The sequence below is a fragment of the Bombus bifarius genome, unplaced genomic scaffold (genome assembly GCF_011952205.1).
Source record: "Bombus bifarius isolate JDL3187 unplaced genomic scaffold, Bbif_JDL3187 scf7180000007977, whole genome shotgun sequence".
Lineage (NCBI taxonomy): Eukaryota > Metazoa > Arthropoda > Insecta > Hymenoptera > Apidae > Bombus > Bombus bifarius.
This window is the reverse complement of record NW_022884362.1, coordinates 232,757-259,815: the sequence shown is the minus strand read 5'-3', so window position 1 is coordinate 259,815 and position 27,059 is coordinate 232,757. Positions and strand designations below refer to the sequence as shown.

General features: G+C 40.6%; 1 protein-coding gene across 1 annotated transcript in view; it reads left to right on the top strand.

The window, feature by feature from the left end:
• The first annotated feature begins 2,184 nt into the window (after positions 1-2,184).
• LOC117204228 (retinal homeobox protein Rx1-like) overlaps positions 2,185-27,059 on the top strand; it is a 42,778-nt gene continuing 17,903 nt past the window's right edge. Inside the window, exons 1-2 of the mRNA XM_033441429.1 lie at positions 2,185-3,234; positions 21,481-21,713. Of these exons, the coding sequence (XP_033297320.1) occupies positions 3,060-3,234; positions 21,481-21,713 (408 nt within the window). The 5' untranslated portion in view covers positions 2,185-3,059. The remainder of the gene's footprint in view (positions 3,235-21,480; positions 21,714-27,059) is intronic.

The window sequence follows — 27,059 nt, the reverse complement described above, 5'->3', positions numbered from 1 at the left end:
AATCGGATCATCTCTTGACTACAGAGTTCTGTAATAACGTAATTGGAAATCAATAAAGGAAAATTAATTTCAGTTAGATTAATTTTAATCTTTATGCATGTAAATATCATCTTATTCTGTCGTAAATGAAACAGCAACGGAAGAAGAAGAGATCGATAAAGAAGCTATTATATCCAATAAATAGGTTTTTCCTTGTTAATAGATTAATTTTTGTGGAACATTAAAAGTCGATCTATTATTATTTTTCTAATTACGTTTCCATAAATCATATCTCTTCCTATTCTCTCGCGCGATTGAACCTCACAATGCGCAACAGTAGCGAACGAAAAAGGAAATCGATTTAATAACTTCTTGTTTTATGAATTTCATTTTGTCCATAAATTGGTATCAAATTTGTATCATGTGTGAACCCAACTATGAATTTCGAACGCACGTATCATTAACCATCCGCATGTACGTATCTTTCATCAGAAATCATAGAAACCGCACGTAAATTTCACGTTTCACCCCAAAATTAGAGTCGTAAACGATACTGGCCGCGTATCGATTCATTTCGAAGTCCAATTATTCGTAACATAGAACGTTTAGATGTCCATGATGTGAAACGTTGACGCATTATTTCGCAGGACAATTATAATCGGGACGCGTGGACCAGAGGGTCGGAGGGGCGGGATTTTCTATAACGGAAGGGCCGTGAATCGACGTGAAACGTATAATTTGCCTCGATTTTCGACGGATCGATTTTGAGCAGCTACTGTTTCGCTACAGGCGGATATCTTTTGTGCCGCGGTTTTGTGGGCGTACACTTCCCCCTGGGCTAAAACGCCAAATGGTAACGACGATACGCGGAATCGAATGCGGAATGGGAAACGGGGATTTGTTTTGTGCGCGCCGGTTTTCGGTGCGCGAACGATGAAAAAGAGAAACAATCTACGCGTTGTCCTAAACGACCGAAAATAATCGTCCACGAAACCTTGTCCCTTTGTCACGAAGCTAATTCCGAAAATTCTGAAATCTTCTCTTCTAAAATGAAAAGAAATCTTCTCTTCTAAGGAAATCTCCTCATTTTCTTTTAAATTTTCCCTTCTTTCGTCCAGAAACTAATAAAGTCTAATTTATTTTACGTTTTTAAGGATCGAGAAAGACTGACATACATAAACGTTCTCATATATGCAATATTTACACTGACCGTACAATTATTGTCCAGCCTTGCAGCAACCGTGAAACAGAAATGATATAAAACTTGTGTGTGTCAAAGGCGGTGCATGAAATGTTACTCGAAAAATCTTCAATCCCTGTTTATCGTACTGGCTGTAACTAAGAGACAAGGAATGAGAGAATCGTTGAGAATCAATTTTTGCTCGAGAAGCATTGTCTGTCAATGAAAAAACTGTCTAACTCTATGGCGAAGGAACAACGATATTATCCAAGAACGGAGGCAGAATAGGATCGAAACGAAGTAATTACTGCGTCCAAGCGTTATCGTCCCTCTAGTGGTCGCGGTCCTTCGGTCGGCGAGGCAGAGAAGAGTTAAACGGCTTAACTGGACGTCTTGGCAAAAATCGTGGCGTCTGGTGCACGCGTAATGCGCGCGTAACACGGTCAGGTAGCGCGCGCGCCAAGTCGGCCCGAACGCTTCAAGCATCCAGAAGCGTAGGAGGTTTGGCGTAAGCGGTAAGCTTTACCTCATTTCTGGCAATTACAGGGGATGCCAGAATCCGCCGCAAGAATCAAGCCACACCGGTTTCGCGTGTGCACATGTACGTGTGCACGTGAAGGTGTGCGCGTTGCGTCCGTTTACGCGAGCCACCCCACTGTGTCGCGCGTGTGCACGCTCAACCGCTCCGTGTATCCATCCCTCGAGTCGGCACACACTCGAACGAGCCGTGTACACGTACAAGACGATTGAATCGGTGGATGTACGGTGTCACAGAAGCCCGATTCGAGTCCACCTCTTCTACCCCTGCGAATTATCCCCACCTAGACACCGTAAGGGAGAGGGTGAAGCGGTTTGCAGTGGCGTTTGAGCACCACTGTCTCGCCATGTTCTCGGATCCAAGGCCCGATTGGCTCGAAATCCCACGAACAGAGAAGCGGATTCGCCGAGCCAAGCCACGCCTCGAACGCCAACTCCTGGACCACCTCTTTCCAGCGAGCGTCTTGGTGCGAGTAGTTGTGTGCAGCTACAACAAAGGCCACCCCGCTGTTCGACCAACCGACTAGTCCTCGTTGGCACGACGCACGCTCAACAACTTCGACTTTAGCCGGGGCGACAATTTTATTTCACCTTTAGCTCGCCGCCGTTGCCTCCACGAGTCATCCAACACGCTGCATGGACGTTGCTGGAATCTCTCGTTTGGCCAGCTTCGAATTTCACTCGATGATCCGGAAAGTTGATAGGATGGGAAGAATTTGGAGCGGTTAGATTGGATTTTATTGGACCGAGGTTGTCGAAGATATACGGCAGACAGAAAGAATCTATCGATGTCACAAGTATCGTTAGAGGTACCTTGCGTAAATAACGTTCATGGGAATTCTATTACTGACATAGTTGGACTCGATCGTCCGATAGAGTAAGAAGAGAAATATATTGCTCATCGTAGAGTGACAAAGAAACTGGGAAGTAGATATCATATGAAACTTAAGTTAGTGTTGTGGTGCGACAAGGATCAATCATGAGATGTGTCCCCGATCAATGGTACTGTTGTCAGAATCATGTGTATCTCCGTGTAGATATTATAATCCACTGAATAAGTAGACAAACTTTATTCGTCGAGCTTTGTGCATGAGAATAGTTAAGGTGATGTTCCAATAGCAAGTTAGCAATCCAAGTGTATCCAAGGACATCTTGCAATAAGAAGAAATAAGACAATCGCGCGATGGAGTAACCTTTCACAAGATGTATTTTGAAATTGAATTCACGTGTTCTGGAGAATCATTTCGTGTCTCGATCAAGCAGTAGTGTGTTTACAAAGGTTCACCATCGAGATTCTTTCCTCCGAAACGACGAGCAAATCGAACGCTAGTCTGATCCAGGATCGTACTTTGGATTTTCCACGATGGACTCGCAGCAGCTCGTCGACACCGCATCTCAGAACAGCCAGGACATCGTCCTACCGAAACCAGCAAGCAGTACACCTAGGCACAGCATCGATGCGATCCTTGGACTGGCGAACAACAAAAGGACTCATCAGGAAATGGAGGATAACGCTCGCGACGCACAAGAAAACACAGGTAACGTTCGTTGTTACGTTTCGTCTTGATGCCTAATTTATCTCAGTTAAGAGGAAAAACGATGAAATTAACACCTGTCGTTTGGTTACACTTTGATGCGCTTTTCTCGGAATATTTTGCAATGAATTTTGGAAAATCTCACGAAACAGAAATTGGAGAATTTAATCAAGGGATGTAATCGGCTTGCATTTAATTAGAGTGACTTTGAATTTGTAATTTTAGACTCGAATGCGATTTAAATTTAAATTTCGAAATTTTTGGTATCGTTCTTAAAACTATAATCCAAGTTTTAAAACTACCTTAATTAAAACTGTACTGTACGTTATAAGGATCCATTGTCAATTTACCTCTAACTAACAAAATAACCTCTTCAAACGAACACCGAAATATATGCGTACCAAAACTTTCGATACATCGGATACATCGTTAACATATCGCGTATTAAAATTACTATAAGTTAACTGCTTGACGAGATATAATTAATACAAACGTGGCACGTTCCACCCGTCGGATTGGTATACTCACGAACCACCGGGTCTCGAGCGTTTCTCTCGTTGCCTGAATATCTCGGATCTAGTACGCTGGATCCCAAATCCCAAAACGGCTCAAGTTACCCTTGGAGACTTACTAATAAAGCAGCTTCGATCAATCATTTCATCCAATTACTGGTTTCACGGTTAGCCTGCACTCGATTCGAGAATTTGATTTAATCGTACGTCAACGAGCAAGCATCTAGCCAAGTATCTTCGTTTTTAGTAACATCTCGTGATATTTTCTGCCGGTATAGGATTTCGAAATGAATTGATCAAATAATACGAAGATGGTTGGGAAACTATTAAATGGAAATTGAGGGTACGAAATGTTATTTTACTATATATTATTATCGTCTTTTTAATTTCTTTGGCAGAAATGTATTTAGTGCAATTAAGGTACGATACACTAGTTGCTTCGATACGCCTGTCATGATTAGCGTAACAAATAAATTGCCGTTCCGCGTGCGTGACAATATTCTTCCGATCAGCCTAGTTAACGATACTGCTTAGTTAGGCAAATTGCGACGACGTTCGCTATAATTTTCTCTTGAAAAACCTTAATGCGCATTACGTTCCTCGTAACATTAATGATCGTAATGCGTTAATGGGATCAACTAGTTTCATCGTGGTTAGGAAACGGGAAATATAATTGTTTTAGATCGAGATTGTTTATTACATCTAATTGCCTCTTACATCTTGTTACGTCCAATCGACCTATATAATTACATTTTCGAACAAGATTTCTTTGCAATTACGAGATCGTTCGATCATTTAACGTCTGCGCGATTTTACATCTGAATCCGATAATATTATTGAGAACTTCTCAAACAGAATACCTACCCTAACGCACTGCGTCAGCTTCAGTCAAAATATATTCAACAAATTTGATTCACCATTTGATACAAATCCTATCACGTTAATCTTGTTCGGAATTCTTAATGCTTTTACGTAAAAGTAAGAAGAGATTAATCGGTTACATAAATATTTTGTTGCTTTCTGAAATACAAGTATTAATCTCACCAGCTATGGTACAATTATTCACTGATCGAAACGTATCCCGTAGATTTTATTTAACGCATTACAGAAGTTATAGAAAGCTAGGAGTGTTCGATTATTATCAACATTACGTATGAACGCAATTCCTTTTGCATTATTTTATATTTTTGAAAGAAGAATTCTACGAGGATGATAGAAAAATATTAAAATAATTGACGATGACAAAAGCATCAAGGCACAATGCAATAGGCCTATCTAGGAAAAATTACAGTGTCTTCGAAAATAGCAAAAAATGTAATTTTTGTCCCATTAACCTAAACGAATAAACACTTCTAAACACGTAAAAAATATAATTGTCATTTTATGTCTTTTAATAAATTAATATTTGATAAAAATATTATTATCATAATTGTACTTTTTATTCTTTTATAACGCACCGATATAATTACATACTCTAGTTTGTCGAATTTTATTAGCTTCGTTCCCTTTCACAGTTACGATTCTACTGTATTCGACCACTGATGCACAATAACCTTTGAAATTGGCATCGTACGGATCACCCTCCTCGATTCTTTCGCGAATTCGGAAGTGAACGAGGTTCGCGGTGGATGGAACGGGCAACGTTAGCTTATAATTGAAAAATCGTTAGTATCGCTAGGATCTGGTTGCTGGTGGTAGCGGTATGCTACTGGTGCACGCGGCTAATTACGTCCGGGTCGGCTGTATCGGCCAGTCGGAACGTATATCCGATAATTCCAATTTCGAGAACGAACGGTCGTCCTTCTTGATCGTCGTCGATTGTCGTCGCGAAAACGCTCTAGCCACCGACTGTCCTTTATAATGTCACTCTGTATCGGCTGCACGCGGTTCGAAAGCTATCGACGCAACACTCTCGCCTGGAAGGGTCAAAATCGACAAAACAATTTCGTACAGGCACTGGTGTGTTCCTTTTTTACCCCCACTGCGTCATCGAAAGCCACCGTTAACGAAAAAATTACCGGCTCAAAGAGCAAGAGAGAGAAAGAGTATCAATCGATGATACACGGTACGGCACGAAAATCCAGGGGAATTAAACCTGCGATCCTCGAATATTTACATTTTAATTTTGGTTTCATTTTAGAGAACGAAGAATATTTTTGATACTTTAATATAAAATTGCAACAAGAAATTACATGCATACTAATAACAATGTTTAACTTGACTTCAGATATCTTTTAACGTTAGAAACATAGAATTAGTAAAACACAGAAACGATCGACAGAACGCAATGGCAGGCTTGAGCATGGTTTTATTCGACTTCCGGTTTGCGATTCGATATTCAGTTTGTTGCATCGCTGAGCTTTGTGTAATCTCATTGGTCGCGAATGGATTACCGTAATCGATAACCGAAACGCTTTTACATAATGTACTTGTCGTTTGTCACCGACGCAGCGTAGATCGGTTCGTTGTAACAGGCTCTCCCTGTAGGTGATCGGACAGATCGATCCTCGAAGGACCGCGGGAAGAAAGAAAGTCATCGTGGAATGACTCTCTGATTTATTTGGCTCGCGTTTTTGGCCCCCTGCCCGTAGTCCCTTTTTGCACCGATTAATGCGCCCCGATAGCGAGATCGCTTCGAGTTGTCCGTCAGTCGCTGGCGTTTGGTAGCAACTAAGTAGCACTCGATTTATCTTTATTTGATCGTATGTTAAGTTGGATCGGCGCGAGGAGAGACTGGCAAAGGATGGAACGTCGTCGAATTCGAAATTGAAGCTGAATCGAAGAGTATCGAATTCGAGATTGCAAGACATCTTTATGGAGGATAATCGATTGAACGTTCGAATGGTGGATGTATGTATTAATGACAGTATGAAAGAAACGTGCAGAAAGTCTAATAAATAAGAATGGAACTTTATTTTTACGTAACGTTATCCCATTTTGGTGAAAATTTAGTCACCATGTGAATATGTATGAAATACCGCGTAGAATTCCTAATGTAAACGATAAGAGTTGCAGAAGAATGTGTACAACTGTAGGTAATTTCTTCCATAAAAGTTAATAATAATCGAGTCATTTTCGGTTTCACGATGCTGAACGATTCGGGAAGACGATTCTCATGACGAGAAGATCGAAAGGAGAAGTAATACGAGGAAGGCGTGGGAGGACGATAGGAAGAATTAAAAAGAAAAGAAGGAAAAAGAAGACAAACGGGTAGAAAGAACGGAGGCTGCTTAGCCAGAGTCTTGTTCCGCTAATCGAATTATCATTAATTATGATACTGTATGCGAGAAAGAAAAAAAGAGGTAAAAGACAAGATCAGCCTCTGCTAATAAGTACGACAGAGGGATGGAAGCGGAACGAGGATAGAGAATGACCGAAAAAAAGAGATAGATGGAAGCGGCTTTAAGTCAGTCGCTTCTTAAGAGCTGAATTGACGTGTCTACTAATGGATCGCGCCTGCCCCATCTACTTTCTTCTTCAGCCTCTTTTTCGTCATTCTTCTTCCTTCTACCTCATCTGCTTCTTCTTCTTCTTCTTCTTCTTCTTCTCTTTCTTCGTCGACTTCGTTTTCTTCTTCCTCTTCTTCGTGTACCGCCACTATTACCGGCACGGCTACTTTCACAGCTTTAAAACAGATCTGTTATATCCTCGACGAGAGGGTTTCTACGCGAGTACAGTCATTCAGCGGATTCGGAATGTTCTTGAAAATGGAAAATGCTGCGTTTTCATGCGACACGTTCTAATTTTAGTAGACATTTTGATAAGAAATCTGTGATTTATCAAGATATGTTTCACTAGTAAATGATATACTAGTAGAACTTAATAATTTACTTCGATTCATTGGGGGTAAACAATTCATAGAGTAAGAAATATTGCAGATTTTTAAAAGTTAAAAATTACTGCTTGAATTTGGAATGAAAACTTGTTCGTCGTTAAATATAGTTCGGTCGTGTAGAAATAATTTTCTACTTCTAATTTTCCATTTTAAACTTATTTTTCCATTTTCCGAAAAATTTACTCTTTTTAGTTGTGTCATTTATTTAATCAACCGGCGATGTAAAAGGAGTTTGCTAATTGTCCGTTCTAGTACTTACGTAATTCCTCGTTAAAATAATAATCCATGTTCGCTAGTTTACATACGTAAATTCAGTCGACAGAAGTTCATTTAATCAGACGCTGCCTAAAATCTCGTTCTAATAAATGGATAAATGGAGTGCCACTATCAGACGTATTTTAGTAATATTTACCTTAATTTCAAATTGTATTCTTTCACGATGCTGAGAATACATGTTATAATTTGTCCATCTTTTTCCTCAGCGAGTATCGCGATTATCTTTTGCACAAACGTGCTGTATGATACAATCATTCGCGACAAAAAAAGCACAGCGGAAGGACATTAAGCGAGCTTCGTTTTTGCTCGCATTTTCATATAACGCGACATTTTGCGTCGCCTGTCGCCCGTTTTAATTTCCTCCCGGTCGTGCGTTTAATGAAACGAATCTCTGGTGCGACGAGCGAGATCAATCCTCCGGACGCATACGAAACGATCGTTAATATTTTCAGTTAGAGACCAGAGATTAATCATTCCGTGTCGCTTTCGTTCCTACCTTCTCTTTTTCATCGAGATCATCGAATATACACTTTTGCTCTGGCGGTGTTAATGAATTCGAGAACACACTGTTCCGTTAATATACAAAATTACAGTCTAGTTAGGCTTGTTCGATAAGTTTTTCTCGTAAGGATATAATTCGAAGTGACACGTTGTCGAGATAAAGCGGTTTGATAGGTGAATTAAAGCGTAGGGGAGAGAAGAAGGGTAAGAGAAGGAATAAAAATGGACAAGGGGGAGAAAAAAAAAAAAAAAAAAGAAAACGGACGCGGGAGAAGCGTTAAGTGTGCCGCAATCAATCTTACCTTGTACGCGCGGCAGAAGATTAATGCACTTTCAAATTTCATTAATTCTTCGCTGCATAATGAGCCGCGGGGCGAACGAATAACTTTCCTTAACGCCACGATAATGCCGCCGAGAACCTCCGCACTGTAATTGCATCAATTCGTTGGTAATTCGCACAATTATCCTTTCTGATTTTCCGGCCAGCACCGAGCTAACTGCTCGAGAGCACGCTTCCAATTAATCACGCGCGGCCTCCACGAATCTCTCCGCGTAATTAAAGTATGTCGTTGCTACGAATCAGGACAATTAATCGGATGTCTTTGTGGGAGATCCCGGCGTGCGAGACACGACCCAAAACGATCGACTGTAGCCTCGACTCTGTTACTTGCTTCGAGATTGATCTCCGAGATACCTTTGGTAATTTTCTTGCAACGTTGAACTTAATGCATAACTTGTTGACTTCGAGGTCATTATCAAATGTAATGGGATATGTGGGAAAAGTAGATTTCGCGAGTGAACGATTGACTAGAAAAAGGAATATAGATTTTATTAATTGACACGATAAGAAGATCACGTTTCGTGATATAATCTTAAAAATATGCATGCACATGCATGTCATTTATTCCAGAAGTAATGGAGAATTGTAACGAATGGATTGTTTGCTGTAGAAATTAAAACGGTAACTTTGATAAGAAAAAAGTAAATAAGAACAATACATAATTATTGACAATGATTTCTGTCACCTCCCAAGAGGTCTGCTTTGGAGGCAAACGCTTTGATTCTTAAAAATGTGATCTAGAAAAGTTCCTATAAATACAGTCTCGTTACTTTAGAAGGAGATTTGATCACATTTGATCCTTCTACCATCTAAATTTGCAGATCATAGAAGGAATAGAGTACGCTTCTCCGTATTCCCACGTTGGCCAATTTTCGACTCACGATCAATGGATAGTTGTGACTTAAACGCGTCTAAAAGATTATTCGTCGAGTACAGGATACTTCAATTCGAATTACACGCCTGTAACGCGCGATCAATTAAGAACCAATCATCGTGTTTTGCTTACTCGAAGATTGCATTTATCCCTGCAGTGACAGTCGGCGTTCTTCAAAGGCACAGCAAAATCGAAGGTGAACCCTGGACTTTCACTGCGAGGAGATCTTTTGATAAGCAGCTGCACGAACTCAATCCGAAGCATCGGTACTTCAAAATGGTACAACACCATTGAAGCTGGTAGAAAGGGGCACTCGACGATTCTGAAGAAGACTATCGAGATTCTGTTTGGTATAGGTCATTAACATTTCTTTTTTAAGAGAAATTATAAAAATGGAAACAAAACGTACGATCGAGTAGCAGCAAAGTAAAATCGAATAATTGACAAAAAAAAAAAAAAAAAAAAAAAAGGAAAAGAAAACCGTTCCTGCCAAATATTGTATTTGATTTTTCTCGTCACGAAAGAGGGAATCAAGAATCCTTGAAAATTATCAAACGCAATGGTAAAAGATGTTTCTGTTGATTAAAAATACGTTACGGACGAATGTCTAGTTTCGAACGGAATTTCAAGTGAAAAATTCATAAAATACGATCCAGATTATATTTGAAGAAGGATTTAATAACTTGGAATATTTGGAAAGTAAAAAGGGTAGAAGCCATGAATAAGTAAACAGCGAGTGTTTTCACAAATTTTTATTAGCAAAGCTGCAAATATGAAATTTTCGTAAAGATTTGCTTGGTCTCTTAAATGTCATAACGAGTATCGTACTGTGGATATTTTTGCGTATTATGTGCATCCTTGCGCCACTGAATTGCCCATAAGTACATAAACACCCACAATCTAGGAAAGTAATGCATATAAATCGATACATAAATATATGTGTATTATCCACTAACATAGTAAATAACACTCGTATGACGTTAATCATAGTACATATATTATTCAGAAGAGTAAGAATATGTCTTTTTTGACTGGCGCTACGAGATAATAGAATGTGCGTACGTAATCGAGAAGGAAATGTAAATAACAAGTGGAGGACGAACTATTAATAGGGAGAAAATGTTCGCATTGAAAGGAACGGTGGAATTAAAGCGGTCTCCAGATAGAGGTAACAGCGTCGCGGCGTTCTGGAACGCCGCAGGTAAAAGTGCTTTGTTAGGGGGAGTAATTTCGATCGCGTGACAACGGCAATATAGAGCTGGTGGAAGGAGGCACGGGCAATTACGTGTAATTTCATACCCATTTATTGCCGGGAGAGCTCGTTTTTCGACTGTTTCTCGAGTCTCACCAGCGGCGATCGGCTCGGATCGGCGCGCGGAGAGAACTCGAAACGAGCTGGCTACGTCAGATTAATCGATTTTACCTTGTCGAATAAAACGGTGTCGCGTGTTCGTGATATTAACCCGCTCGTTAAATAGCGCAGAACAAAATAGCGCCAAGTTCCAGTGACTAATGATCTCGGTAATATTGATTTTTAACGCGATAGAGATCGGGGAGGACCTGAAAACTTTGAAGGTACCATTTACCGTTAAGTGTAATTTGTTTCATGGCCTCAAACTTCCCTACTAATTCTTTCCTCAAGTAAAATTCCGAGCTCTCAGTTTCAATTTTTACGAAGTAACAGCATTATTGCAGCATCTGATACAATTTTATCGAATGGTTCGTACCTTTGTTATATTTTCAAAGTTACGGTAAACGAATTTCTCTTTACCGTTGATTCTTTGTTTCTCAGCATAACCGAAACCAGATACTGTCCCGAAATATGGAATATACTTGCAATGAATGGCTGATTCTTCGTAATATTTGTCGCTTACCTCTAAATATTCACATATTTAATTTTCATTCGTCTCCAGTTATCATTATTTTATTTATTCCAATAAATATCAACTATTATTTCCACCAATATCCACTGTATATTTCCAATAACACAAAAGTATCCAAATAAGTACTTATAAACTGTAACCTATATTCATCCCTCGAAAATCTACACTTCTAACCCCTAAAAGACTCTAACAAAAGACAATCTCGCTAATCGATTTTACCTGAAAGCTTGTCGCAGAGTCGTACGGTGAACTTGCTCTTGCTCTTAAACAACACCCCCTTTCGATTTTATGATTTCATCGATTCCTCTAGCATCGCCGTAGAAAGTCACAGAGTCGCGTCTCTTTCGTGAAATTTTCGTGAAATTGTCTTCTTTTTCCGGGCGTTCGTCGATCTCGTTCAAGCCGGTCGAAGACAGGGACGAGGTGATCTCGCGGGAACGTGTGAGCGAGAGAGGCGCCGATTTAACCGAATTACCGTTGGATCAAAGCTTGCGACTGGTAATTGGTGCACAGGTGTCGTCGATCAATCGTACACCGACCGTCGGGGAAGCTATTTCGCTCGGATACCGAAACGTTTCGTGATCGATAGGACGAACAGACGCGGTGCCTAGACGAATCCAATGAGACACATCATCGAGCGACGATACAGAGAGACAGAACGAGTTGATAGAGGGGGCGAACCGACAGCCTGGCGGAAACAAAGGAAGCGGAGACTCTCGACGCAGGATATACCTGTGATTTGCGCGCTGATTAGCGATTAGAAGCGATTAATCTCGAACGTTCGTGTGTAGGGTGAGAAAGGATTGGGGTGACGTTGTTGAGATTTAATCGCGATTATAATTGAAAATCGCGATTATAATTGAAAATCGCGATTATAATGGAGATAGTGGTGCTTGACTAGAGTACGAAGATCTTCGTAAGATGATTCGAGTAATTTATGTCAGAATTACCCACTAGACCCATAGTTAAAATTTATAATACGCTAATTTTGTGAAATAGTTTCTTAGGAAATAGGGTTTATCAGTGCACTGCTATGGATTCCCCGCATGTCTCTTGTATCTCAATTTAAAGATTTAGATGAATCTTACTTCGTGCTAAATGCTTTGAACTGTCGTACGTTTCAAATTAAATTATTCTAGATTTTCAAATTTCCTAATTAACAGACAAGAAACACGGAGAATATTGAAATTCCGAAGATGCGCGCATCGACCGTTTTGGACGTGTCAAATGTTCAAGCTTTCCAATCAACGAAGATATCTCTTTCTTAACGTACTACTCCGCTACCGTAAAGCAACGCGAACCGTCCTGGTCAGGTCGATTCGTTTAGAAGCTCGTATATGTATGTGAGAATTCGTATTCGTGCCTGCTCGACGTCGATGGAGAGATTGTAATAAGGCTCGCATGCTGGAGAACAATTAAATTATTAGTAGGTACATTGTGCACGGCGGGGTGTTTTATTGCATGACGCATTCTGGTTCCGTCCGTTCATTCAATCGTTTCCCCACATTTTCAGTCAGATAGAAAATTTACATTCGAGGCTTTTAATTTTCAAATTGCAAAAGGTACGATTACCAATTGAAGAGGTTGCGGTAGACAGGCAACTTTAATATTTAAATTGTATTTACTTGGAAAGAAAGAATATGATTTTTGTATCTAATGATACAGGAGCTTATTATTACGAAGCTTATTATTAGTTCCCTATAAATTTATAGCACGTTTGAAAAATTGATTTGGTTTTGACCGATTTCGTGCTAGTTTTTGCTGGTTTGCTCAAGTTGCTGGAAAATGAAGGTGTGTCTTTATTGCAACGGTCCCTTCAATTTATGAAATAAGATAATATTCGGAACAAAGAGCAAGGAAAAGCTTAATATTCCACGTTTATTTTCTTGGTTTAATTGCAACATCTTTGCGGTTTCTTTGAGATCGTGTTCGTAAAATACAAGACTAAAATGCACGAACGAACGCACACAACGATGATCGAGCGTCATACGATGCAGCCAGAGATATCCCAATAATAGCTGCACGCCAGCGAACAATTAAATTATTAAGTAGTAACGATAACGAGGGCCGCGTTGAATACTATTGTAATAAAGGCACAACGAATCGCAGTACTTTCGCAGGAGAAGGCAAGCAAATATCCTGCTACTTGATCTCGTCGCGTTTCTTGCACTGCATTTACAAAATCTTAGATGTAGAAACGAGTTATGGTAACGAGAACACGGAACGTGGGCAGTCTTGTAATGTTAATTCCTTTTTTCTGCATCGACACTGATGTTGCCTTTGAAATACTACTAGGAAAACATTTCTTTTTATACAAGAAACGTTATCAGTGATTTATATAGCCAAACTTGCTATATTACCATGTTTCATTATCGAACGATCGTCGATTACTCGTCGCAAATAAATTCATTTATGTAGACGCAGGAAATTCGTCAATGTATTGCGAAGAAAGCTATATAATCGAAAACTTTCTCACGATTTTACTTAGTAAAAGTACTAAAAAGTATAGTGACTTATGAACAAATTTAAACATTTGTAAACAGCTATTACGACACTCTGTTTCGTTAGCGCTGTGTGTATCTCGCGTTTATATTGGTAAAGTTTGAAACAAATCAGGAAATATATATAGAAATTTTCTATCGTAGGCGTTTAAATACATTCGTTAAATATATAATTCACTGCTGTAGATATCTGAAAAAACCAAGTAAATTAAGACCAGTTTCCATTTCCGGTTGCGAGATTTCAACGAGATTTCGCGGCATGATGGCGTTCAATTAGGCTCACACGAGACCCCCAGTCAATTAAACAATTTCTAACTCCGGTATCGTTTCAATTAACGCACTTCGAGATGATTAGCAGTTCGTTGACCCGTTTAGATGGAAATTTTATCCCCATTGCAAGAACTTGATGACAGCTTAAGAGCCTTTCGCCGGGCGTTCTTAAGACACGCTTCGTGCACGTTCTCTCTCTCCTTGCGTTCTCGCTCTCCTCTCCTCGCCTCCTTCTCTTTCTCGTCGTTCGCGTTCTCGTTGCCGCTTTGACAATTTAATAATTCGATACCGGTACGCGAATAATCGACGAACCTGATACTCTTCTCTCGCCAATCGAGAGGATCGAGAGATCATGTTCTCCATGTTTCTGCTCTCTTTTTCTCTCTCTCTCTCTCTCGACATCTGCGACGCTTTCTTCGTCCCTTACGCGCGATAAAATTCATCCCGCACGACTGCTAAAACCGTCAACCAAGTCCACAGAAAAATGATTATCCGATCAGGCTGACTTTTACTCGAGTAACGGCTCTCGGCCTGGAACCAGGTTCTGCAAAGCGCTGCGTAAATTAACGATTCTGATTCGACGGTAGCCGCGTCTGAGGTTCAGTCATTGGAAAATGCAACTACATACTTCTCGTTCGAGAAGTGTATCTAATCTGTTTATTAACTGTAACAATCGCTGCTTTGATCGTACAGAATGTCGATTTAGAAGTTTTACTTTGATATGCCATTCGTTCCGATGAATTACGATTATTTGATTGCTGACGTGCCAAAAATACTCGCGCGTCGCGTGGAAAAACAGGATAACTTTATAGAACGGGCGATTTTCGTGGGCCGATACGTGCGTCAGATTAAGGTACGCGACAGTTGACAGTGGCTTTTACGAAGAAATTTCCGTTGAAACTTTGTGCCGCGTAAAGTGGCCATTGCGTTTCGTTCCGGAGATAAAAACCGTGGCGTGGAGCCCGGCAGGAGCGAACAGAAGAAACCCACGGAGACAGGAGAAAATAAAGATCAGAGAAGATGAGCGAAAGAGAACGAGAGAAAGTATATGAGAAAGTGAGAGAGAGAGAGAGAGAGAGATAGGAAGAGAGTGAGAAAGAGAGGAGAACAGGGGACCAGTGACGGTCCACGAGAAGACAAATTCTGTAATCCTCTTTGGTCGGCGAGCTAAGCCCTCTGTGTGACGGCATACCATCTTCTTTCTCTTATTTCCTCGTCTCGTTTTGCTTTTCCTTGTCTTACCCCTGTCCTCCCACGCCGATCAAGGAAATTAGATTTCGAATCGACAGCCGTGCTTAAGTATAAACGACGAGGAGACATCGCCGAACGAGGAGGAAACAGGAATTCACAGCAGACAAACCGAGGCAGAAAGATATCGACTTTTTGCTCGAAAAAAAGAATCGTTGTCCTATAGTAGTAAGATCGATGACCATACCGATCGTTGCTCGATTTTACTTCATTTGGTTGGTTGGAAAATTAGCAGTCGGGTAAACAGCGTTAAGTGATATTTAATTAGCCGACAAGAGGTACACGAGTTGAAATGATACACAGAAAGAGAGAGAGAGAGAGAGAATGTCTAGCTGGATATTTGAATTTCGCGGAACGAGAGAGCTGTCTCGTCCCAGTTCTTGCGCGAACCGAAATCTCTTCTCAAACTGTCAAACTGTCACGACGGATTCATTAATCCGCTGTCAATCGTTTATCAAACGCGACCACGATTTCAAGGGAATGAAATTCGTTTCGTGGGTTGAAAAGCTATACGAGATAACGATTATTAATGCGCTTGATGAAATCCAAACTTTCGCGCCACAAATAAAGACTGATGGCTTAATATTTATCGAAATAGTCGGTTTACTCTCGCAATCGTAACTGAGATTATTTCGTCACTTTGAAATTTTTAACCTGGAAACCAAATAAAATCTTGCTTCTCGCGATCAATCGTTTGATCTAAACGATTGCAAACGATCTGGGGATAAAAAGAAGAAAGGAAATAACGAAGGTATTCGCGTTGGTATTCCAAATTCGGGGGAGAAACAAGATTGTATCATGTCAGTGTAAAGCGGTTCTAGTCCATTCCAGCTACTTAAGAGATTGACACGAGAAGATAGTATAATGGACGAAGTGGTCGAGGAATTGTAGCCTCCTCCTGAATCGAGCACCGGCTCTAATGGGCCAACACTGATCGTTGATAAATTTCAAAACGCCACGGGCCACCATTCGATTCTTCTGCCGGGACCTGCACCTATAGAGTCGATTAAGCGGGATAATAAAATCACGTGAATATATTCGTCCACATTGTTATATCTATACGAACGCTGACATAAACATATTCTTCGTAAATATCGTTTTTTAACCCATTTAAGATCGTATACATACGTCATGCAGTGTCTACCCAATCTGACCGATAACGTGATGTGTGCGTCACGTGAAGCAATTTGCGTTATCGTTATCGGCTAATATTAAAATAGCGGTTAAAAAAATAACGTTATGTACAAATAACGTTATTGGTTCGAAGATAAAGAAGACAAAGAGTAAATGAGCGATCCACAGTCCGAACTAAACCAGAAACGAGTGAATCGAATGAATTTCCGAGGACTCCTCTGTAGAAATCAATTTCGATTAGTTTAAATATTCGGCTAAAATATAAAAATCAAAGATAAGCGATATCGATTCCAAAGTAGGTAGGAAATCAATGATTAAGAGTGAAATTTGCTCGAAATAACGGTATCAATTATGAACCTAAAATTAGACAGGGAAAACTTCCGGTTCGCGACACGGTGTCGCCTTTAATCGAGGAAAATTCGAGCCACTTGGTGGGATATATACCGGGTGCTCTCGATATAACGGCGTAACACGCGGTAACAGCGACGGCGCGGCGACGCTCTGCACCTGCACCTCGCAGAATTTAATCACGATGGTTACTCTGTCCGACCGAAACCAATTATTGCGCAGACGTACTCACACACGCGCTTACACTGCCTGTGATGCGGACATTCTCTACGCACCTATATAAATCTCCGTATCCCCGAATGGATATAATGTACCGCATTAATTTCCCTCTGAACGCATGCGATTCCGTGTTTGTCGCCCACCAAAATGTCCGACCACCGGCTATGTTACTCTATTACTGGCAGACATCACTACTAATTCGTTCAACGTTTAGAAACTTTGTGATTTTCACTGAATGATGAAAATGGAAATTGTAAATAATTTTAAACACAAAATTTTCCGGGAGTGTATTATCGCAGAGCTACAGCATACGGTATTTTATTATATGAAACTTTGTTTTTCTGCATCCATTGTCGAGACCAGAAAATACTTTGTATCGTTTCGGGGAAAAAATCTTAAAAATTATCAATTTTAAGATAGCTGGAAAAATTACATTCAAGCGTGATATATTTTCTGAAATAAAAGTGTCATTAGACTTAACGAAATTATATTGTTTAACAAAAAGAAGGGGTTAGGTTTATAAACTGTACCTAGATTTTAATAAAAAGAACTCCGAAGATTGAATCATAAAAGAAAACAATCTTTTCCTTGTTAAGTGGCTTGACTACCAATTTTCTATTGCAAACTTCATATTTTAAAGCGGTTCCCCCAAAAATCACTTTTCCCACTCAAATTACCAGAAGTATCGTAGTGAGAACGATCGGTAAACGCAATTTATATTTGTACGTCGTGTAAATACAAAACGCTATTTATCCTCCATAGAATACAAAGATTTGACCTCTTATTAATTACGAAAACGAAGAAAGCTTCTATTCCATTGATTCCATTCGAGATAAAAATGCAAAGTTCAAGCGAAAGCTGTGCACTTAAACTTCGTGATTACCCAGGCAGCCTGTGAATTCAACCTTCGGAAGCTTTCACCTCTTCCATAGCACGACGTCATCGTTTAACCTCTATCCGCAGCATTCTCAGTTCCCTTTCATCGCTCTGCTGTGTGCGGCGGTGGAGCAGGTCGCATCCTAAAACAGAAGTTGCTCGCCGTAGCTTAGACAGTTCAGGAGTAGAGAGCCTGGAGGAAGAAGGGTGCGCAGTTCTGTCTGGTAGCATGGACGGAGGAAAAGGGTGGTGGGCGAAGGTGGGCCCGGGGCGAAGGAGAACGATGGTGTTGGCACTCTCGGGGGCCATTATTGATTGTTGTTGATAATTAGCCGGTACAGGCGCGTCAATCACGAGGCAAGGCGAGGTTATTAGGCTGTTGGTTAGCACCGGCCCGATGGCACACGTACACACACGAATGCACACACGCCGTCACGCACAGGATACGTTGTACACGACGTGCACAGGTGTCCGTTCCTCTGTGTGTAGGCGTATGCAGGATGCCGTGTGTTTGTGCGTGGCTACGTTACGTGTATGCGTCTGTGTGCGCGCCGCCATTGAGCCACCCGATTACCCCCCACAATTCGATCTAATGCGCTACGCTGCGATGCGAGAGAAGGTTAATTATGCAGTTAATGAGAGGCTGAATATATATACCCTACGGGGTGTCGGGATGGTCCCGGCGAAAAGAGGATCATTTGGATCCCGTTCCAGCTCGATTGTTGAATTTGGTTATGGTCGAAGAACGCCGGAAAACGGTGCTCCATTCCCTTCCCGTTTTAAATTAATCGCGTTACAACGTTCGAGGTCGGTGTTTAAACGCCTGGCACAGTCGGCGAAAACTCGGTGCTTTTTGATTGCCTCGAAATTGATATGGAACCCGCGTTCGCGTTTTATGTTTGCGTACAAAAGCGATAGGTATAAATATGCATATGAAACGACGAGACCGGGGCTGACTCGGCCCTCGAGTGAATTTCGGTGCAGTGGTAGCAACGTAGAACGGTGGGTATAGAGTGTAGAGTTTGGTTGACGAAAATGTCTATTCGCCACCAGTGGCCGCGAGTACACTCGTTCGAACGAGGCGTGTGCTTCCGCGCAATCAATTTCTTCCTCGATAACGGCGCTCGTGTTCCTGGATACTATAATAAGGACGGATAATGCGGGAGATGGCGGTAATTTGCAGCGAAAAGGAGCATGTAATAGTTTGTCGGAAGTGCAGGTTACGCGGTTACGTGTTATAACTTGTTTAGCGACGACGAAATGTCGTCGAGCGAGACGCGAGCTACTCGAGTAACGGTAGAGATTTTATGGGTTATCAAATTGAAAAAGATTGACATAAAACTTTGCTGAAAATTAACCTCTTGGAAAAGACGCGTTAATTGGTTATTGTTTCTTTCTTTCTTTCTCCTTAATCGGTGCACGTTGGACAACCGTCAAAGAACCGACGCGCTGCGCAAAACAACGAAAATCCTGGTTTTCCCTTTTTGCAGGTGACCTCTTAATTTCCGTTGCACTGCGTTGAACATCGCGCCGAGCAAATTGCGTCGAAGCGTTGATTTCTACGGATAAATTGCCGTATTGTGCGTCACGGAATTTACCGACACGTGTATCCTCGTGTCTCGATGTTGAACGCCGCTTTCGATTGCCCAATATGTCCCGATAACCAGCCCTATTATCGTCAATTAATTATATTCCCGCGTAAAACTTATCGGTTTCCCTAAATACTCTAATCTGGGATAAGGCTGGTATTTTTCTTTTTTTAAATTCCTATCTCTTAAAGATATTGTCCGTGACAAATAAAATTGTCGCGATAAGTACGATATCGTAACTCATAAATTTCCCTTTCTCCAGTTGCTCCTTTCACGATAGCGCGTTACAGCGGAATATACTAAGCTTGTCGTAAAGTAACTGTACTCGCATGGTGAAACGACAGATAAGCTACGTTTCATTTAATACAGCAGCCTGCAAATGCAATCTGGCTTGCGATCTTTAGCCTGCCACCCGGTATATAAACGCGCGCGTCGATCCACGTTGGCGTACAACATTTGCCAAAGCGACAAGCTTTTATGAACGGTGTGATTCTCGCGGAAATCTTGTCTCGTCCACTGAACTTTCGAATGCTGCTTCTATAAAAAGAACAAGGACACGCGACAGCGACTTATTATAACGTCATTTTGATACAATCCATTATCGTTCGATTAGCGGAACTTTTGATTTCGGACAGATTCGAAATTGCTCGTTTAGTAAACTCATTACGATCTCGTAAATATTGAAACGGATAATTAATTGTTCGCGTAAGATTCAGGGAAATACAGTTGCAATTTGTCGCACGTTCGCGTTCAATCCATTAGAGATATTGTAATAATTACGAATTCGTGTAAATCAATAAGCGTCGATAATCAGGCAATCGAAAACGTTAGTAAAATGAAATAATTCCGCAGCAAAAGTGGAATTGCCAAGCCCTTTCAAATGATTTGTCTTACACGACTTTTGCCTATGTTAATGTAAAAACGTGACATCATTAAGTCGATACGATTTCTACGAATGACCTCCGTTGCAAGAAATCGCAGATGATTAAAGTCAAGGTCCGCGGCCTACTTACGTCCTTGATGAAATTAAATGGCAATGAACCATCTTCAAAATCCAAACAAACTGGATCGTTTCAAAGTTCATTTTCTTTATCGCTTCTTAATATTTGCAAAACAGACAGGAATAGAAAGCGATAGAAGATGAATATTCGAATAGATATGCTAGAAGTAATTTAATGAATAAAACTATCAAATGTTTCAAGAGATTACATACGGTTCCACAGTAATGATAAGAATGTAGACATTCGTAGTTATGACTTATTATCATAAAATAATCAATAATTCAAATTTAAAATCAAGAAAACGAATTAATATCAAAGTAATATCAATAATAAAAAATATTCAATGACCTAAAAGTCTCGCAATTTTTGAACGAAAAGGTTTATTTTTCTCTCGTGTATTTGTAATTTAGTTGAACAGATATTTAGATTTTTTAAAACTAAAAATCACTTAAACTGTGTTCTAACGAACCGAGGATTTAAGCTGACTAATTTGATACCGTTTATCACAAATCTAAATTGTCATATTTGCGATAATATCAAATAGATGTTTAAACTTACTGTAGATATAAACAATTATTATTTGCAACTCTTGTCTAGCCTATCAAGAGTTTGAAATGCGAGAAATTCCTACGGAAATCTCAAAGTCGAAAGGTGCACGCGAACGCGAAAAATCGAGCACGATCCAACTCCGAGTGATGAGCGTTACAACACTTGTAATAGCTAGCATTATACGCGCATAATAGAGGTAATAGCCGAGACTGGGATAAATCGATCACCATTACCGTACCTATTAACCGTAACGACCGTTTCCGAGGAGACCTGACCACTCCCGTGGGTTCCAGGTGAGAACAGCTGCAATTCCACCGGCGGTGGCAGCGACGAGGAACTCGGAGCAGGCTGCGGGGACGATTTGAACGGGAACGGTGGCAAGAAGAAGCATCGTCGAAACAGGACGACCTTCACCACTTACCAGCTGCACGAGCTCGAGAGAGCCTTCGAGAAGTCTCATTATCCGGACGTGTACTCCAGGGAGGAGCTCGCTATGAAAGTCAATCTTCCGGAAGTGCGCGTCCAGGTGAGTTAAAACGCGAGTTAATTCGTGTGCACGAGGATACCTAGTACTTATCTCCAGAACTACCGATTATACATTAGAGTATAAAATGTACACCAAAGAAATCCGAACGAGAGAACGTACATATAGTGTGTATAGTGACAAGAAAAAATCAAGCCTTCGTTAATACAAATACTCTGCTTAAAATCGGACAAATCCATGCAAATGTATCGTTGCATATATAATAATTTTTGAAGAAACATTATGATTTGCTAATTTCGATGATCAATTGGTCGTTTTGAACTTAGAAGCTTAGAAACATTAGAAACTTGGAAAGTCGCTTAGAAAGTTAGAAATTTAGAAAGTGAAATGTGTATATTGAGATTTTGGATGGAACGATAGGACGTAGGTAGTTTTTACCGTCTGTGATCGCAGATCTAAAATTTATCCTATAATTTGCAATCTGTTTTGAACAATTTTAATTGCTCTTTCATCCTATAAAAAGTAATCCTGTCATTAAATAGTGTGCATAGACATAACTTCACGAAGTTTCGAGAATTAACTGCGCAAATGCGAAGGCGGGTTCGCTTGGAATCGGAGATCCTGTCGGTGGATCAGCGATTAGGAAGAATAATTGTCTGAAATCGCGCTGTTAATCGGCATACAGCGAGAGATCGTTTTCTCGCGGGTAAAACGAATATTCATACATTTTTAAATAATCACCCGACCGCGGAGTCACGCGACTAACGAGGTATTAACTCGTTAACCCTCACGACACCGGCGCGCGATCCTGTTACCTTAACGATTTCACGAAAAAAGAAGGGAGGGAATAAACGAACGGTCAGAAAGGCATCGTACTGTGCTGCCATAACTTCCAACGATGTTTATTAAACAACCACCGTCTCTGTTACCTCGCTCTTTTATCGAAAACCAAAGCAAAAAAAAAAAAAAAAAAACAAAATGAAAAAAACAACGATCTCTGATCCAATGTTTTTCTTTACCTTTACAGCCTGGAAAAAAACGTCACTCGAAAAAGAAAACGAGACAAAAAGAACTTCTCTTCAACAGGGATTATTGTACGAAAACATAACAAACAATTTTCCAATTCGTTCGATCCGAACTGTTTTACACGATAATTTAATAATTAATAATGTCACAGAGTTGACAAATTATAGGTTAATATCTATTTAGTAAGTGAAATAATCTCTTTTTAAGTTTTATTCTTTTAGTCGCGTTGATGAAACTTTGCATAAATATTTGCAATCGACTTGCAATCTTCTCCTTCACAATCTTATATCAAATACAACAATTAGAGGCTTTATAACTTACAGACCTGTAAAATTTCGTTCAGATTATCACCCAATGTTTTTATTGGCAACTTGTAACTTGTGATTCGTGCAATTTCATTAATAATATAACTTCGATAATGCGAAAGAACCTAAAACTACCATTTTCTCGTCTGAAAGGTGATGCGTTAGATTCATAGACACTAAGACTCGAGCACGAATCAAGCGATTTAATATTTTCCTTCGTCAATCTTGGTCTTTCTCTGTTCCATTGAAATCAAGCGGACACGAGTGCCGTGCGCGCGACCAGCAAGCGGGCCGAGTTTAATGGCAGCGTTTCCGTGCAAACAATCGGAACAGCAATCGCCGGCTGACGCTGGCCCCGACGTATTAAACTAAATTAAATTAATTATGTGCGTGACAGCGATAAAAGCACGCAGTCGCATGCGACGACGCATCGATTAGGCTCCCGGGGGCACGCTTTCCGACCGTGCCACATAACAAAAGTATATACGAGCGACGTAGTTTGCCAGATAACAACCAGCCAGTACGCCAGCTTTTCAGGTGCACCTGCGTCTTTTTACAAATCGAAACGGCTAAATTGATTTTTCATCCTATTTTTTTTTTAAATCGTTTAATAACTTTAGAATTTCATTATGCCTGGTATGATAACAATCATCGCGATTTTATCAACGATCCTTGGGATTAAAGTCATTTTAAAAGGAATTAAAACGGAGAAAGTAGAAAGTCTACCTTTCCTTTTGTCGGACTATTCGCCTAAGACGATTTTAGTATTTCCATCAGATCGTTCAAGAATAAATCGTGTAATTTTACGGATTTAATTTAATTATTTTAAGCGATAAAAACACAAGATCCCACGATGAATTTATTCTTTATCCGATTTTTACCGAGAGCGATTTTACTATGTCCAACGAACGATGATTACAAGATTGTCGACGATTCTTATAACCTGGCTAGCCGAAAAACGAATATATAAACGAAGAAGATGCAAAATTTTTCATAGAGCTTCATAGCTTTAAAAGGAAAAGTAAGATCTCCATTTCAATCACCAGCAGCCAAACAACCCTAGTCATCAGGAGGCAAAGCAATTAATAACAACCACCGAAAGAAAAGAGGGAGTACGCCATAGAGGAACCGTGGCAGAAGGATGATAGATAACGCCACGGCGCCACTGTCTCTAGAAGAGAGTTGCAATTAAAAATTTAAATTGCATTTAAAACCTGCCGGTGCTGTCGCCGTGCACACCACCGCCGTCGTCGTTTTACTTTTTTCAATTTTTTGTAGAAGAGTTTGCCGACCTTTCTCCATCCTTCCTTTCTCTCTGTCGCTTACAATGCTGCCCCTTTCGCTACTTCTCTCAACTTGAAGAGAGAGAAATTGGAAAGCGAGGAGCTGGAACATCGAAGAGGGGAACGCCAGCGCGCCCCTAAGGTACACCTAATCGCTTAAGCTTATTACGCGAACAGACAAGGCGAAGGAATCAGCCGCGAAGCTACGAGTAAGGAGAGTGGGAGAAAGGATGGAGAAAGGAGGGTGGAAGAGGAAAAGAGAACGATGATAGGCGCAACGAAGAGGCGGACGCACGTTCGGTTTCATCATTTTTAATTGATAGCGCACGCCAATCCTATCTGTCGGATTTATTAGGCCGCTCGACGAGATGGTTTTGCGGAGGGCTGGAAGGGGGTGATAGCGAAGGGAAACGGAGCTTTTATTGGACAAACCGGGTTGTTTCGGTGGTAGGGGGCCCGGTCGGTGGTCACCATAGCCTCGATTGTGTGACCCGGGAAAACGCGTTTTCCAGATTTTCCATGCATCCTCTCTGCCTCTTGAGTATATATACTATACACGCGAAGATACGTATATTTGTATGTGTATATATATATATATATATATTTTTGTATGTACATATATACACATTGTATGTGTGTATATATGTATATATAATATATGGATATGTGCGTGCGTATATACGTACTGGCAGATTGATTGCGGGGATTAACAATGTTTTCCCGCGATAATTATCGTTCACGGAGTGCGGAGATTTTATTGGATACACAACTACGCTCCGCCTCGGCCGATATCGAAACGTCGAATTGCTTGTTAAGCTTGTTATTGTAATTCAGGTTTACGCATCGTTTTCAATGCGACGTTCGTAATCGGTTCGTGAAAGGAAAAGATTCGTTGACAACCTCGCAGTTAAAATGGTTTCTTGAATAAATACTCGTTACAGAAGGTTACATGGCTTGTAATTGCCAATATTCTTCGAATTTACGGTTCTGGTTAACCCATTACATTTTCTTGTTCTTGATATTTCATTAATTTTCATGAGCGACGCGACGACGTTTGGAAATTGAACTACTCGTGAACAAGGTGGGCGAACTAAAGGCGGATGAAGCTAGGGAAGAATGGAAAAGAAAAGGTACGAGGTTTTTGAGAAGATAAAGATAATTGGTGGTACAAGTGTCTTCCATGATTATTCCACAAGTTCAATTCTGTATTTAGCAGTTTCCGTTCATTACTGTCTTACGGTAACAGGATCAATGAGCTTAACATTAGAACTTTCTATGGCTGAAAGATATTTAATTTTCACTACGAGATAATTAATCACCTTTCGTTCTTCGCCAACGTACTTAATCAGAGAATAACAAAATTTTACTGCTGCGTATTATACGATTAGGCGCATCGTCGACGCGCGTTTCGCTTTGCCGTCACGCGATCGCGAGTTCGGTTGTTAAAAAACATGCCTTAGGCCAGCGATTTGGTAGAATTGGAATCGATATAGGGGCGAACTTCGCTGGAAACACTCATCGAAATTGGCTCTATCATGAAACACCTGCTGATTAGGGTGATTGTCGTTCAATAATAAGGTATATAATGCAAAACGAAAATCGTGCCAAATATATAGACATTATATTTAATATTAAGTTAACTGAGCTTCTCAAAAGCCAGACTCATCAACTTCGTTTGATCGTTCATTGGTATATTAATTGAAAAAGATAGCACAAAGAAAGTAAATTCTAAGGCCGAATTGATCTGAAATAGTAAATTAAATGTATGCAATTCTCTCGATTCGATGCAAGTTACTAGGAGAATTATTCCTAAATGTAATTGGCAAATAAAGAACGAGGGCAAATTCCCGGATCTATATGCTGAAATTCATTACCTAAGAAAACGCGTCGCACGGAAATCGCGACGAGTCTATGACATTTCGCCATGGGGAATTCGAATCGATGGCCGGCGTATTTTCCCGAAGCGAACGAAAAAGAGAAAATGGAATCGACAATCGTCGTGGAAAAGGCACGGAGAGACGGGCGGAAAAAAGCGGGCAGATTGATTTTTCGCGGTAGGCCAACTAATTTGAAGAGAGAAAGAGAGAGAAAGGGAAGGAGAGAAAGAATCCACCGTGGCCGGATGGTCGATCGTTCGACGCGCTCGACCGCTCGACGATAGCCAATTGGAAAAATACTCCAATTCGATTACAATTTTTTTCGTCCGCTCGCACACCGAGTCGCGGAAGAATTTCAAACCGCTCTCGCCTACGACGAGAAATACATTCGTCGAGCGTGATAGATGGGCGTGGGTAGCAAGGGGATGGAGGCACCACGGGGGTGGGACGTGAAACTAATATCGAAGCTGCAATCGTTTCTGAAAGCTTTTGAGAGCGCAATTTAAAAGCGATCTTCCTTGTTTTCGTTCCATTTACAAAGAAAATCGGAACCGCCGTACGCGTTTACGCCGTTGAAAAATGTTTTCGACGATCATGCGAAAGTAATTTGCATGCGTATGTACGAGGAAAACCTCGAAATACCTGTGTATGTGCGACCCCTGTACGAGCTGCTTGACTCAACAAGAAGAACAGGAAGGGTGAAAACGGGTTAGTTTCTAGGAAGAAAATCATCTTTACCAGGAAGCAAGAACGTATGTACGAAATAAAAGGGGCTTCTACGGTGCTTGACGTTATTTACCGTCACGTCGGCATGGAAACCCCGTTCAAAGGCAAGAGACACGCGTCGTTCTACAACTATTTTCTTGCATACGAACTGCATTAATAATATTCTACCTC